The sequence below is a fragment of the Myxocyprinus asiaticus genome, chromosome 46 (assembly GCF_019703515.2).
Source record: "Myxocyprinus asiaticus isolate MX2 ecotype Aquarium Trade chromosome 46, UBuf_Myxa_2, whole genome shotgun sequence".
NCBI classification, from domain to species: domain Eukaryota; kingdom Metazoa; phylum Chordata; class Actinopteri; order Cypriniformes; family Catostomidae; genus Myxocyprinus; species Myxocyprinus asiaticus.
The window spans coordinates 23,182,528-23,198,205 of record NC_059389.1 but is presented as its reverse complement, the minus strand read 5'-3'; the positions used below and the strand labels follow the sequence as shown (position 1 = coordinate 23,198,205).

The 15,678-nt window shown below is 36.6% G+C and overlaps 1 protein-coding gene across 1 annotated transcript in view; it reads left to right on the top strand.

Moving 5' to 3' along the window:
• ptprjb.1 (protein tyrosine phosphatase receptor type Jb, tandem duplicate 1) overlaps positions 1 to 14,646 on the top strand; it is a 115,346-nt gene extending 100,700 nt beyond the window's left edge. Inside the window, exons 53-63 of the mRNA XM_051690184.1 lie at positions 4,839 to 5,141; positions 5,285 to 5,390; positions 5,521 to 5,565; positions 5,793 to 5,880; positions 6,047 to 6,137; positions 6,279 to 6,352; positions 6,469 to 6,603; positions 6,728 to 6,844; positions 13,174 to 13,334; positions 13,434 to 13,569; positions 13,751 to 14,646. Of these exons, the coding sequence (XP_051546144.1) occupies positions 4,839 to 5,141; positions 5,285 to 5,390; positions 5,521 to 5,565; positions 5,793 to 5,880; positions 6,047 to 6,137; positions 6,279 to 6,352; positions 6,469 to 6,603; positions 6,728 to 6,844; positions 13,174 to 13,334; positions 13,434 to 13,569; positions 13,751 to 13,882 (1,388 nt within the window). The 3' untranslated portion in view covers positions 13,883 to 14,646. The remainder of the gene's footprint in view (positions 1 to 4,838; positions 5,142 to 5,284; positions 5,391 to 5,520; positions 5,566 to 5,792; positions 5,881 to 6,046; positions 6,138 to 6,278; positions 6,353 to 6,468; positions 6,604 to 6,727; positions 6,845 to 13,173; positions 13,335 to 13,433; positions 13,570 to 13,750) is intronic.
• The last annotated feature ends 1,032 nt before the right edge of the window (positions 14,647 to 15,678 follow it).

The following is a 15,678-nucleotide window of genomic DNA, read 5'->3' as shown; positions in this document are numbered from 1 at the left end:
TCTGCCTCATACCACTTCAAATGTCTTTCACACTTTTTCTCTGCAGCTTGTCTGTCAGTTTCCTCCTATAGGAGTCTTTGCTTTCCCTCAGCTTCTGTTTGAGTTCCTTTTGTACACGCCTCACCTCCTCCTTGTCACCTCTCCTGAAAGCTCTCTTCTTGTCATTTAATAAAGCCTTCAAGTCACTGGTAATCCAGGGTTTGTTTTTGGGGAAGCAACATACTGTACTGGTGGGGATGGTTGATCAACACAGTCAGTTACACTGTCTACCATACTGTTAATGCCATCCCAGTGTGGTTCGCACAGTGCATCCCAGTCAGTGATGTCCAGAGCAATATGCAGATACTCAACCCTGTACTGAGTCCATCTCCTCACTGTCAGAGTCATCACAGGTTGACACTGGACAACAGGCTTGTAGAGTGGTGTGAGCAGGACAAGGTTGTGCTCTGATCTTCCAAATCAGGGAGGGCAGTGGAGTTAATAGCCTCTTTAACATTGGCATACAGTAAATCAAGTGTTATTTTCTCTCTGGTTAAACATTTCGCAAATTGATTAAAGGTAGGCAGAGTTGATGAGACAAATGCATGATTGAAGTCTGTTGCCATGCAAAGGCCGTGGGTGGCCTTGTGTTTTCAATTGTTTACATTCAGCATATGTGTTTAGTATTGCTTTATTAAGTAATCTGTTCAACCAATACACCATTTAAAAGATCTAAGGCTGCAGATTCCTTCCAATGAAAGCATTGTTCAATCTAAATGACTTTCAGATGAGGATTTCTTATTTTGTGTAAAGAGTGCACAATAGACAACACAAAAACAAATAAGGAAGTCCGTACCTTTTTTTTTTTATAGCAGTGTAGATTTTGATCCAGTTTTGACTGCAATAGTCCATTATACCACATCCATAGTAAATCTTTGCCAAAAAACACACGAACGTGTATAAAAATCCATAGAACTTCCATTGTTTACATCATGAAATCGGTAAACATGATGACGTCATCCTTTTTATTCAACAAACTATGCGCGTCTAACATGCCCTTCGATAAAACAGACCATATAAATGCGTTTAGTAGAGTGTCTGGAATAGAAGTATCGCACCCCTGGTGTTTTCTGAATAAAACTGGCTTAATAGTTTTAGACAATAGCGCATGAGAACAGCCGTTTCTGATGATGTCTGTTCATGCATAGGCAAATTTGTCCGGATAAAAAAATCTACGCATAGCACTCTAGAGGGTTGTAATTTATGAGGAAATGTAACCAATGAAATTACAAATACAGCAATATGTGGGTGGTAATAGTTCGTATAAATTATTGCGTCATTTCATAAGTGAGAACACTTCTCATTGGAACATTAAAACGTGCGCGCTATGTCGCCTTGACAATGCTGGGCATTCCGAAATGCACACAGACAAGCACTTACAGAAAGGCTTACAGAAAGCTTATTTTTGCTAGTATCACTTTCAAATTTGAAACATATTTTGATAAGACATAGGGCCTGTTGTGTTGTGTTGTGTCTATCCCATAGCTTTGTGTATTTATTTCATAGTAAGTGTGAAATATGATTTTTTTTTCTTTTGTGTTTGCACTTCTTTATCTCTGTGTTAATAACAGATTGAGTCATTTTGAAGATTTCATAGTAAAGTCTCAAATGTTAGCTTTCTAAAGATACCTTGATTATGTGTGTAGTCAGAGGGACTCATGAGTTATAAACCTATTATTTTAGGTATGTCATTTACCCCCATTTTTCACCAAAGTGGGGGCGCAAGGTAACAGGTTAAGCTGCTTGCCGATCATCTTTGTGTTTGTAATGTTGTTAAAGTTCAAATAAAGCATACACAAAACAACCAAAAAAGAATAACAATAAAAGAAAATGCACAGAGCTGCTGTAGTAGGCTGCAAACCAGTACGGCACCATTTTGAGAGATTGTGTCTACGTTTTTTTTTTTGTTTTTGTTTTTTTTGTTTATTGGTTGCTGTTCATTTCCTTTGGTGCTGAAATGCATTTGATGTTTTACGGCCTCTTTACAGCCTCGTTTCTTCAGTTTTAAAGAAAGCAGTGCATAATTTTCTTATTTTAATGTTCTTTTCAGCACAGTCTGAACTGATCGATCACTCCCTATTCCCTACTCTAAATTGCTAATTCTCTAATGTAAGTGCTTCATGAGTTTGCATGTCCACCTAGTCTTTGAAACAGAAATGGCAAACAGAATGTTAAAGGTAAACCAGTTTGGCTTGCTGTTCGTAAAGAAGGGTTTCCCCACTTGGACTACTTAATTGTAGTTGATGAGAAATTATAAGAAACTATATATGATCAATTAAGGAGGATTTGGGGTGGTGGAAGGATGCCGGAAGAATTGTTATGGGAGATAAGCAGCTGCTTATACAGTTTGTGCTTGCATTGTGATTGGCAGGACCAACTTGACAAGTTCTTCCTAAACCTTTTCTTAGTTAAACTATTTTATGGAGAAACAGGAGGTCATGCCAATGCTCTTTACTACCCTATTAGCTAGTAGGCATAGTCATGTGCATGTAAATCAGTAGCAAGGCTTTATGGTATATGGCTCCCATAGCATCAGCTACTGATGCAACATTGAAGTGACCGACTTGAAAGGGAACTATTTATATATCTCTATTACGACTGTAATGTTGGTTCCCTGAAAGGAGAAAATGAGACACTGTGTAGCTTTTCTAAACTACTGATTTCTCGCTGATAAGGGACTGAGAGATGTGCTCTCTTCCATTCAGACTGTCATTATGGCGTTGTGCACACATAGGGGTGCCAAGCGCCACCCAATAATTGAAAAACAACTTTGAGTGTCTTTAAAAGTTTAGATTTCACTATCCTAGAAAACTTTGGCAAATTCAATGATAATTTCATTTTAAAAACCACTTGTTGAATCCATTGCATCCGGAACCAACTTTTACTTATGAAAGTTTGATCTCACCAGGCAATCAGGGTGTGTTTCTATAGTTAGCCAACTATATTCGCAAGTTCCATCATTACCAACAGAGTTCAAGTTACTACGGTTTCAGGAAACTAGTTATTTAATCCTCCAATGATGCATCGCACTATGGTAGTTAAGCAGTGAGTTATATAGTTGTAAGGAAAATGAACCCCAGATAGGTGCTTATTAGACAAAATAAGTGTTTTCCAGTTTTGTGTGCTATATGCATGTCAGTTAGAGCACAGATTGGGGGCGGTCCGTGGGCATGCTGTCTGAGGCTGAGATAAAACTGGACTGAACTAAAACGTTCAGTCCAGTTACAATGTAAAATATGAAAACAGCTGTGTTACTGTCTGATTCTGGAACACAGTAAACATCAGAGATTTTGCAGTTGCAGCTGATAGTGTGGGGAGATTTAATTAGAATTATTATTTAAATTAGCAATCTTATGCAATTTTAGACTTGAGGCCACCTCACATTAATGAATACATATGAATTGATAATTGCATAATTTCTACATCTCTTTCAGTCACCCCTTTCATCACTAGTAATAATTTGCTTCTCTCTCCACAACACAGAGCCAGATGTGATCAGGAATCTCAACGTGTCTGGCATCACAACATCCTCTGTGTTGCTTACAAGGGATGAACCAACTGGAAATAGATCTTACTTTAAAATTAACTGGACAGATGATAACACAGGCAAAATAGTAACCAAGGAGGCATACTATGATAATAAACCATCCATAAATCGACACATCCTATAATATCAGTGATCTAACCACTGGAGTCAATTACACATTTTGTGTCACTGCTGTTGTAACAAATATCTTAGAAGGCAAAGCTGTCTGTAAATCAGCATATACTACTATGTATAGACTTTTAAATCTATGTCCCTTGCCACATGTAGCAGCCAATAATGTAATAACTACAGTTAATGTAATAACTGCCAATAACGTAATACATTTTCTATTCTTAATGTAAAAGTAAAAGTCAATAATGTAATACAATTTCTGAACCAATAACGTAATAACTTTTTGCCCATAATGTAATAACATTAAAAGATAAAAGTTCTTACATTATTGGCTGGCTATTACTTTATTAACTGGGTTAATAAAAAATCATAAAAATGTATTACATTATTGGCAGTTATTTCATTAACAGTAGTTATTACATTATTGGCTGCTACATCACATCTTTCAAGTTCAAACTAATTGAAATCTGACCAACCAGTAATATTTGGTTACTTCGTAAATTACCTTTAACTATACAGCTACAGCTTATGAGCTTTGGCCTTCCAATGATGCTAAATGAAATCATAATTGTATCATTGCTATGTCTGTTTCCATGGCCTGTTTTGCCACCACTAATTATTCGCTGCTTTCTCCCCAACACAGAGCCCGATGTGATCAGGAATCTTTACGTGTCTAACATTACAACATCATCTGTAGTACATGGGATGAACCAATTTAAAATAGATCTTACTTTAAAATGAACTGGACGGATGATAAAACAGACAAAATAGTAACCAAGAATACATATGATATATCATATAATATAAATAATCTGACAGATGGCATCAGTTAAATTTTTGTGTCACTGCTGTTGGTCCGATGACTTAACAGAAGGCAAAGCTGTCTGTAAATCAGCATATACTAACTTGTAGACTTTAAATATCTGTCCCTTTTCACATCTTACATGTTCACACTAATTTAATTCTGTCCCACTAATAATATTTTGTTAAATTGTAAATGACCTTTGACTTTACAGCTACATCTTATAAGCTTTGGCCTTCCAGTGAATGCTAAATGAAATTATAATATTATCATTGCTATATCTGTTTCAATGGCCTGTTTTGCCACCACTAATTATTTGCTGCTTTCTCCCCAACACAGAGCCAGATGTGATCAGGAATCTCACATTGTTTGACATTACAACATCATCTGTAGTGCTGACATGGGATGAACCAATTGGAAATAGATCTTACTTTATAATTAACTGGATGGTTAATAATAGAGGCAAAATAGTAACCAAGGATACATCCTATGATGATAAATCATCCAAAAATGTAATAGCCAATGACTCTTCCTATTGCATCAATGATCTGACAGCTGGAGTCAGATACGCATTTTGTGTCACTGCTGTTGCAGCAGACAACATAACTGAAGGCGAAGCTGTCTGTAAATCAGCAGACACCAGTAAGTAGACTTTTTTATATATCTTACCACAACTTACATACTCAGACTAATTGACTTCTAACCCACCAATATTTGTCTTTGTAAATGCACAATAACTTTTCCCAACCGTTTCTTTTTGTTGAGATGTTTATTCATTTTGCCAGATTCTCATGCAGAACAAGATTCAACTTCGATGATTGTTGGTATAGTTCTTGGCTTGTTATGTATTCTCTTTACCATCACTCTCATTCTGTTCTTCTATTCAAGAAGGTGAGTTGTCATGTTGATCCCATCACGACATGTATGAATATCACAGTTGGCAAAGATTGGAGAGAAAATTAGATACAGAGGTTGTCCAGATTAATTTTGTTAAATGTTTCTCTGTTGCTCACTGATCCAGGCAAACAAAAGAAAATTGTGTAGAAATCCCTGTCCACACCATTAGGTAGTATTTTTTTTTTGTTGATATTTTGATTAAATATCCATATTTAAATATTTATTTGTTAAAACTTCTAAATAGTTAAAACTATTTTTTCTTTCTGTTTCCAGAGGTAAAATGTAAGGATCTTTTTATTTTGTGGTATCAACATTGTTTAGAATCTTTCAACATTGTTACTTTTACCTTTTTATGTTTTTTTATTCTTAATGATTTCTTCTTTTCATGACAAGCAGGAGTATTCCTTTGAGAATAGAAGATTATAAAGAGTACTTTAAACGAAAACATGCAGACTCCAACTGTGGTTTTGCTGAAGAGTATGAGGTACAAAACAAATAGCTTCAAAATGTTTTTTGTGAAATAATTTATGCCCAACTTACTATGATAATATTATTTTATGTTGTGGCCATGACTTGTCAAATAGAATAATGTTAAAATGATGCTATTAATGTTGAGATCTGAAGAAGTGGTGTGGTTTGTATTGTTGCAGGACTTGAAACCTGTTGGAACTGCACAGCCTAAGGATGCTGCCCTTGCTATTGAAAACAAGACAAAGAACCGTTATACTAATGTGTTACCTTGTAAGTAGATGACATGCCCAAGAAGTGTCCATTCATAGACTGTGTGTTACATTTTGCAGACAAACATGGCAAGATCTTTCCAAAATCATACACTGTATTACTAAAATTAGATACTAATCGCATCATGTTTGCTTTCTTGAGATGATGCTTCAAGAGTAAAATTATCAATATGTGGCAGCACCTTTGATGATTACATCAATGCCAACTACATCCCAGTGAGTATAGTTACACAGTTACACATTTGGGAAATTCCACATATCAGCTCATGAGTTTAATATATAGTATATATATGCATGTTATCAGTTTCGCACTGTACATTTTCTCTGGTTAGGGCTACAATTCAAGGAAAGAGTTTATAGCTGCTCAGGGTCCATTGCCCGTCACGGTGAATGAATTCTGGAGAATGATCTGGGAGAAGAATGTCTACACCATAGTGATGCTGACCAGATGCAATGAACAAGGACGAGTGAGTACAATAATTACATAAAAAATATTGCTGGCCACATTGAAAAGTGGTGGAATTGGTGGAATGTGGAAAAATATGTTTCTGTTACATTCAAAGTCATGCTAATTGTTGTCATTTTCTTTAGGTGAAATGTGAGAAGTACTGGCCATCTGGGACTAATCATTATCATAACATCTCAGTAACAACAACCTCAGAGATACCAGTGGAGAGCTGGACCATAAGAGACTTCACAATAAAAAATGTGAGGAAATACTTGATACCTCCATTCATATTAGCACACTGGGATGAAGAAATGAAGGGAGGTGTCATGTAATAACACTTTTAGCCAACATCTTTCTCCACTGGGTAGCGATGCACTTATATGATTGTAGATTCTTACTTAAGTTGGGATGTAAAGTTCAATGTAGGAGCTTTGTAATTACTAATTATTTTGCTACTAACTTGGGACCTAATTTTGGTGCACCACGTGTTCTTAAAACAAGACTTGCAAGATGGTGGATATGTCTATAAAGCGTTCTAAATGCTCTGTTGTCGGTGGAGGAAAACGCTGTTCTAGTGTGGAGGGGAGGCGTAAGGGTGTTTCTTCAACTTTGGGCACTTTAAGCATTGAGGGCTATAAAGTCATTTATGAAATTAAATTGTTTTGTTTGCTGTAACACCACAGTTCAAATGAAAAAAAGAATTACAAAGTGAAATATGATCTCTGTAAAATGACAAAGACAAAAGTCTCATGTCTGCTCCGATCATTACTTCTGTAAGACCTTCTGTAAGGAGCAATCAAATCTATATCAGCTCTTACCTTAGGCTGTTTACATCAAAATGAGAAATTTTTTAAATGTCTGTGAGTTTACTTGTGTAAATAATTTAATTTTATATCTCAGATGTCCATAGAGCAAACAGAGCCTGAAATTTAAAATGCATGTTTATCATGTGATTTTAAACATATACAATATTATAAATGTATATAGTCTGAGTCCAAACTGGAGTACCCCAACTCTAATATATATATATATATATATCCGAGTCACGAGTCCAATTTTAATGGACTTGGACTTGTCACGGACTCAGATGCATTTTTACTCTGACTTGAATCGGACTCAAGCCTTTCGGACTTGGGATTTTTTCCGAGTCCGGCCGAGTCATTGGCATTTGTGATGCAGTGAAAAACAAACAAAAAAATGACATAACACAGGGTGACCATACGTCCTCTTTTCCCCAGACATTTCCTCTTTTTCAGACTTGAAAAAAGCATCCAGCTGGGATTTAAAAATTGCCTTAAAATGTTCAGGATTTGGATTTGTCTTCATATTGGTGTGCTCTCTACAGTTAGTACTATCATACATTCTGTGTATTTGATACTGCGTATCAGTTTTTATGCATATATGTCCTTATGTGTGATTATTCTGGCTGAGAGCAGCAGCGCGCACTCTTTCAAAGTACTTTTTTAACTCTCTCGCCTGCGCGCCCATGCTGTATGTGTGTGCAGGAAAGAGATTACCATTCGCCAGACGTGCTCTGCCGCTCCCATCCAGAAATATCAATAACGTAAGTGCACTTTAAAAAGTACGTTCCCCAACTCTGCAAATGTTGATAGTATCGAGACAAAATCGAATTTACTACGTATCAGGGACATATAAACTAATATGATGGATGAAATAGACTATGATGGAAATTGTACTCTGTGTGTTACCTGTAAAGCTGGCACTTGCGTTTCAATGGCAAAAAAGTCAGAAAATACAATGAAGAACACAAGTGAGGGGAGAAGTATCTATTCATCTATTATCCATACTAAATATAATGTGAAAAGAATGAAACATCAGCCCAAGGTGAGTTTGATCTTGACTTTAGGGAAGTAGGCTACACCTGGTTACAGCAGGAGGATTGAAAAGTGTGAAATGTAGTACTGTAGTATATAAATATATTTTTTTAATGGTATCTGATCTTTTCTGTTTTTATTTTATGTTGTTGTATTTAATTTTATGGGCATTATTAAATGTTTTAATATTACCATTTATTAAATATATTAAACACATTAAATGTATTTAATTAATTACATGAAATGTATTTCATCCATAATTTTAGATAAAACTAAACTAAATTGAATGGACAAATTGAAAATGAAGTAGAAATAAAAACTAAATACAAATTTGAAATAATAATAACAACGCTGGTTGTAATGACTAACTCAGCTTTCACTTTCTTTGGTGTATGTTTGAGTGCAGGGGAAAAGCAACAAATAATTAAAATGTCAACAGAACTCAATAAGAAGGGTGTTGAAGGACAGTTTTGTCTTCATACACCTAAAGCATATGCTTTCATTCTGAAACCACATTGAAATTTGTTCTGCAGGATACTAATCATTTGTTTTTTGCATTTATAGTGGCAAATTGTTTTTCTTAGTTGTGAAGGTTAAAATAAGCTTAAAATATTAATGTTGAGTTTACAGTTACAATTTTAATTCAGATTCTTGAACAGATTTATTCGGACTCGGACTCGACTTGGACTTGGGCCTGTTATGGACTTGGTCTTGAGTCTGACTTTGCCCTTTTTTGACTCAGACTCGACATGGACTCGATCGTTCAAAGACTCGGACTTGACTTAGACTCGACTAAGGTGCACTTGAACCCAACACTAATATATATACTATATATATATATATATATATAGGGATGGGATGCATCCGTCAGTCTTGAGAGACAATGGAATGTGCACACTGAAGTCAGTTGGTGAAACAGAGTATGCTGTTGCTGTACAGCCTAACGTGAGAGTGGCAGTCTCTGCCGCAGTTGTCGCAGGTGAAGTTTGTGTTCGAGGGTTGTTTATTCTTCCTCCAGGCACGCTTCTGCTGCCTGGAGGAAGAATACAGCAGATACAGGAGATGTATTGGAATCCTTCCATCCTGCATAAACGTGGGCTAGCCAGCAGAGATGGCGTTGGCGCAGGAGTGTGAGGAGGCTTGAAACCTGGGCATGGTTGAGGACTTCGTTGTTGATAATACAGTCGGTCCACTTGATGCCCAGGATGCACCTTAGGCTGCGCAGGTGGAAGGTGTTGAGCCAATTTTCTTGCCTTGTGTAGAGGGTCCAGGACTCGCTCCCATACAGCAAAGTGCTCAGAACACAGGCTCTGTCCACTGCCACCTTTGTTCGGATGGTCAGCTTCCCGTTTTGCCACGCTCGGTTTGTCAGTCTGGGCAAGAGTTGTTGTAGTGCGCCCAATACGCCTGTTGATCTCTGTGTCCATACTGAGGTTGTCTGTTATGGTAGAGCCGAGGTAGGTGAATTCGTGAGTACGTAGTTGTTGATTGTGATCTCAGGGAGGTGGTCCACCCCTTGGCCCATTACATGTGTTTTCTTTAGGCTGATGGTCATGCTGAAGTCCTGGCAGGCACGGGAGAACATGTCCATGAGGCGCTGCTGCTGCTCTTCCTTGTGAGATGCCAGGGCGGCATATGGTGTTGGCCATGCGATATAGCTCGGAATAATGTTCCACCAATCTCTCCATCTGTTTTCCTTTATCTGTTATAGTGTCTTCCGATGCAGACTTGATTGTTGCTGTCTTATTCTGTTGGGGACCAGTGGCTTTCTTGATTCCCTTGTACATACAGTGGGTGTTGCTGGTATCTGCTGTAGTTTGAATGTTCTCACAGAGCTGCATCCAGTAGTTATTTGCGCAGCATCTGGCTGTTAACTGGACTTTGCTTCTGGCTGCCCTGAGTGTCTCCAGTGTTGTTTGGGATGGGTTTTGCTTGTGCTTTATTAGGGCAGCACGCTTTTCTTCAATGACTGTGGTGAGTTCTTCTGAGTTAGCCTCAAACCAGTCATGTGACTTTCCCGCCTTCCTGCCAAAAACGTTATAGGCTTTGTTGTGGATGGTGTCATGCAGGCGGTCCCATGTTTGTTGAGCGTCTCCAATTGGGGTGTTTTCTTGGAGTGCATATTGGAGATCTTTGTTGAACTCTGCCACTTTCTCTAAATGTTTAGTCTTGCTAGTGTCAGTACGTGGCTTTACTGGTGGTTTGGAGCGATGGATCTTCTGTGGCTGCAGCCTGACCTTGGTGCACACCAGGGAATGGTCGGTGTCGCAGTCCACACTCTGATATGATCGTGTGTTGAGCACGTTTCTCAAGTGGGAGTGTCTTGTGATGATCAGGTCCAGTTGATGCCAGTGCTTTGAGCAAGGATACCTCCAGGATACCTTGTGCTGGGGTTTATTCTGGAAGAAAGAGTTGGCGATGCAGAGTTCGTAGAGTGTGCACAGCTCTAGCGGGTGTTGTCTGTTCTCGTTTATGCTGCCGACGCCATGGTGGCCTTAGCAATGTGGCCATGAGTTGTAGTTGGCGCCAACTCATGTGTTGTACCTGAACAGAAGCAGGTGCTCTTTACTAGGGATTCCTTGGATAACTGCCTGTAGTTCTCCGTAAAACTCGTCTTTTGTCTCTTGTGGGGAGTAGAGAGTGGGCACAAAAGTGCTGATCAGGTGAACAGGCCTGTCTGTAGTATGGAGTATAAGGGATGCCATCCTTTCAGTTCCCTTTGCGGTGGGCTCTATCATCTTCAGCATGGAGTTCTTTACTGCAAAGCCAACTCCGTGTTCTCTCACTTCCTCCGCAGATTTGCCCCACCAGATGAAGAAGGTGTCAGATTCTGCTGTCTCAGCAGCTCGTTGTTGACCACTGCTGTCTTGCATGTCGTCCATCTCTAGGAGGTTTGTGGACAGTCCGGGTGTCATAGTTATCCTGTTCCAGCATCATAGCCTGAGTGCTGGTCTCTTTCTTTCTTTATCTTGTCTGGTGCAGGATTTAGAGTCTGTTTGTCAGGCTGTTGGTCCCTAAGCTCCAGGCACCCAGTGAAGCAGGTGGACAGTGGCGAGACAACACCTTTTTGGCTGGGGGCTGCCCAGCTTGAAGTGGGCGGTAGCTGTCCAGTGAGACACGATGGCCTCTCCCACCGATGGAGACAACCCCTGGCACCATGCTCTACGCCAATCAAGCCAGGCTTATCACCGATAACTGGTGTCTCCCGCATTGTGCCGTCGCGGTGAGGCGACGCCGGAGTGTCCTCTCCGGTGTGCAGGCCTTATATATATATATATATGTATATATATATAAATATATATATATATAATTTTTTTTTTTTTTTTTTTTTCTTTCTGTAAAATGATTAAATATGAGTGTAAGGCGAGCTTTTAATTTTGAGTGTGAAAAATTGTAGGTTGCAGCCAAAATATGCAGTTGAGTTTAAGGGGTTAAAATGTTTTTGTACACTAAATGATATATTCATGATTAATGAAAAAAAAATATTGTAAAGTTATTTAAACATAATTTATTGAGATCCAAGCATGACTGATGTGTTCATTTTCCATTTCACTTTATGATTTGTAACTTGTAGCCATTAAGAAACATGCAATAATTATTATTTTTTTAGACCAAATAGTTTCCCTAAACATTTATGTCCACAGCGGGACTAAGTTTTAAATAATACCAAGCTATAGAAAGTCAGATTTTTTATCAAATTGTTTATTATGTTTTCAAGAGTGTTGGTTATTCATGTTTTTGAGACATTACAGTAATTACATCAGAAATTAGCATAAATAATTATGATTCAGAGTAATGGCCAGCATCATCCAGTCACTGCCAACCATATTAAAATAAAATTATACATTATAAATTCTGAATCTATGTACTGATTACCATTGTCTCCTGTCTGCCAAGCATGTTGAGTGGTCCAAACATCATATGCAGCCTGAAACTGAACTTTAAATAGGAAGTTTGGATTGAATGCACTTAACTGCATATAGAGCTATAGGATGCTCCCTTGCACCCTGTTTAGTGAATGACTTAACCGCCAGTGTGCTGTCTGTCTGCACTGGTCTCAGAGCACTTTGAAATGCACCTTAGCCTCTGAAAACAAAATTTTCCAGGTTTTGGATGTATTCATTAATTCTCAATGTTATAATGCACAGTGAATATAGGATATTTTAAATGAAACTGAGCATACAGTCCACATATGTGGTCATTGTGTTTAACAGCATGCAGTTTCACGATAAATCACTCAAATTTTTAAAAAATGGCATATCGGATGAAACTAGAAACTAACCTTTTGACTCAAACAGGTTTTAGTGTAAAAATGTAATTAGGTTTCTTACCAGATGCAGTTTTGTAGGCATTTCAACCAAACACAAAATCCTGTGATCGACGCCTTGTTGTTTGGTCACATGACTCTGTGCGTCAAAAATTTAACACTTTACTGACAGCACAGTGTCTCCTGAACTGAGATCAGTCAGTTTTAATTAAATTAAATTATGCTTTGCATATAGCAAAGTCAAAATACAACATCCATGCATGTGGATGCAGGGGTCACACATGGTTAATATGGATGAAAAACCTAAAAAATAAAGATAAGAACATTCTTTTTAACTATGCCAAATTACTGTATTAAAACAATAATTATTCCATCAATCTTAAAGTTGACAAGCACATGCAAAACAGCTGAGATGAATGTTGCTGTTGAAATACTTTTGTTTTTTTCAATTGTTTTTACATCATTAATGTAATGTGATTGATTTTAGGTTAAGACAGCTGAGACTCGCACTGTACGCCAATTTCACTTCACGGCGTGGCCGGATCATGGAGTTCCACAGACCACTGAACTTCTCATAGACTTCAGATACCTGGTGAGAGAACACATGAACCAGTTTTCACGCCACTCTCCAAGTGTGGTGCATTGCAGGTAACTTTAACAGGCAAAGCATTCGTGAATTTTTATTATGGGATTCATTGCATCAATACATTTGAGTTAGCTTTTATTTCATTACATGTACTTTTTCAGTGCTGGTGTGGGTAGAACAGGGACCTTCATTGCCATCGATAGCCTGATCTTCCAGATTGAGAGAGAAAGCATGGTAGATGTTTATGGAATCGTTCATGATATGCGCATACACAGACCTCTCATGGTGCAGACTGAGGTAAGGGACCTTGGGAACTGGTCTTTACATGAGATTGCAAGAATTAAAGGTGCAATCCAACAGTGCCACCCTAAACTTTTAATATTGTAAATTTAGGTTCAATAGAAACACAAAGAAACTGCCAATTAAAGCTTGTATATATTTAAATATATCATGTTTTATTTTCTGTTTTCTATGACAGGAGCAATATGTTTACCTCCACCAGTGTGCCTATGACATCATAAGTTCAAGAACTGGAACCAACGTGGACTTAATTTACCAGAACACAGAAGCGCTCAACATCTATGAGAATATAACATTTTGCAAATCTTAAATGTAGATGTTCACATGATGGCCCTAATCACAAGATCATTGAAATTTAAGATAATATAAAACTCTTGTCACACTTAATTTCACAATCATAAAGCGCACTATTTATATACAACACGTGAAGTTGGATGTAATTTATTTCTTGCACAATTCTTTAAACTTTTAATGAGGGAGATTTTCAGATTAATACATTAATTAAAAATGACACTGGAAAGAATGGAGCCATTCTGTAAGTAATTGTGTATCTAATATTTAAATCAAGAGCTCTTTATTTTTTTACTGCGACATGTCCAAAGGGTATATCTGTATAATTTGACATAATACTCATTAAAATGTCAAACCCCTGTACATTTTTAATACTGACAACTTGATTGTAAATGTTAATATGGGCCTTTGTGAGATCACTCTTTTTTATTATTTTATTTTATTTTTTAGGTTATTTAGTGTAAAATATAACTCCACAGGTTGTCTAATTATCTATCTATCTATCTATCTATCTATCTATCTGCCTGTCTGTCTGTCTGTCTGTCTGTCTGTCTGTCTGTCTGTCTATCTATGGAATTTTTCAAGAAATGTTACTGTTTCTACCATTATATGACCAACACTTGCAATAGTTTTATTAATTTAAGATTTTTTCTACTTGATACTGAACAATAGTGCTCTCATATTTCTTTTCACACTTCCATTTTTACACAGGGCTTTAATGCCACTTCAAAAAATTCAGTTTCATTATTTGTACCTCCTGAATTATTTGTAATTTTGTTTTTATTTTTAATAATAATAAAAAAAAAAATATATATATATATATATATATATATATATATATATATATATATATATATATATATATATATATATATATTATTATTATTATTATTATTATTAATAAAAAAAATTGTTTTTTTTTTTTTTTGCTTAATATATTGAATCTATTGAGTTTGGTTTCTAGGACATGACTGGTTATAAATTCTATGTCTTTTTTGAACATTTCTCATTTTATGTGTATGAATATATATATATATATATATATATATATATATATATATATATATATATATATATTATCCCTACCTGCATATAAGGAAGTGTCTGTATACCTCTTTTTGTGTTAATCAGATTATGGAAGCTGTATCCATTCTTTGGGAACACTGATACATGCTGGAAACAATCAACAAAAAATAAATTAAAACATAATTAAAATGAGTACTATGATTTAAAATGTATTGCAAAAATGCTGTATGCCTATTTCACCAAAAAAACTAAAAAATGTCAAATGTAAAAATTTAAATATGAATCATGCCTTTTTCGCAGTGTGTTCTAATTTGATGATGACAAAAAACAAAACAAGACAAAAAAACATTAAGAAACCTAATAGAGAAAACAAAGCAATTGTGGCACAGTTTTAATATAGATCAATAAGGTCTATAAAACCTGAAAAAGTTAGCATTAGCCTTTTATATCAATGGCAGCTGTTTGGCTGGTGCATGACTCCCTGGAAGTATGCAGTTTGAATTCTGCCATCTTTACTCATGGGCACTCAGTTCTAGGCATGGAAGTTTTTAAGTCAATCAGGAAAATGATGTAATGAAAATAGTGATTGGTATATTGAATATAGATTGCTATAAGAATTCAACCCAAGCCTTATACTAGCGACTATCCTCTTCTGTAATGTGAAAGACGGGGAAATATCCAAAAAACTTGCAAGTCTATTTCACGATTTTAAGAACCTGAAATAGGGAATATTTATATATATATATATATAATGTAAAAAAAATATTTTGGCAGAATACAGTGCTGTTT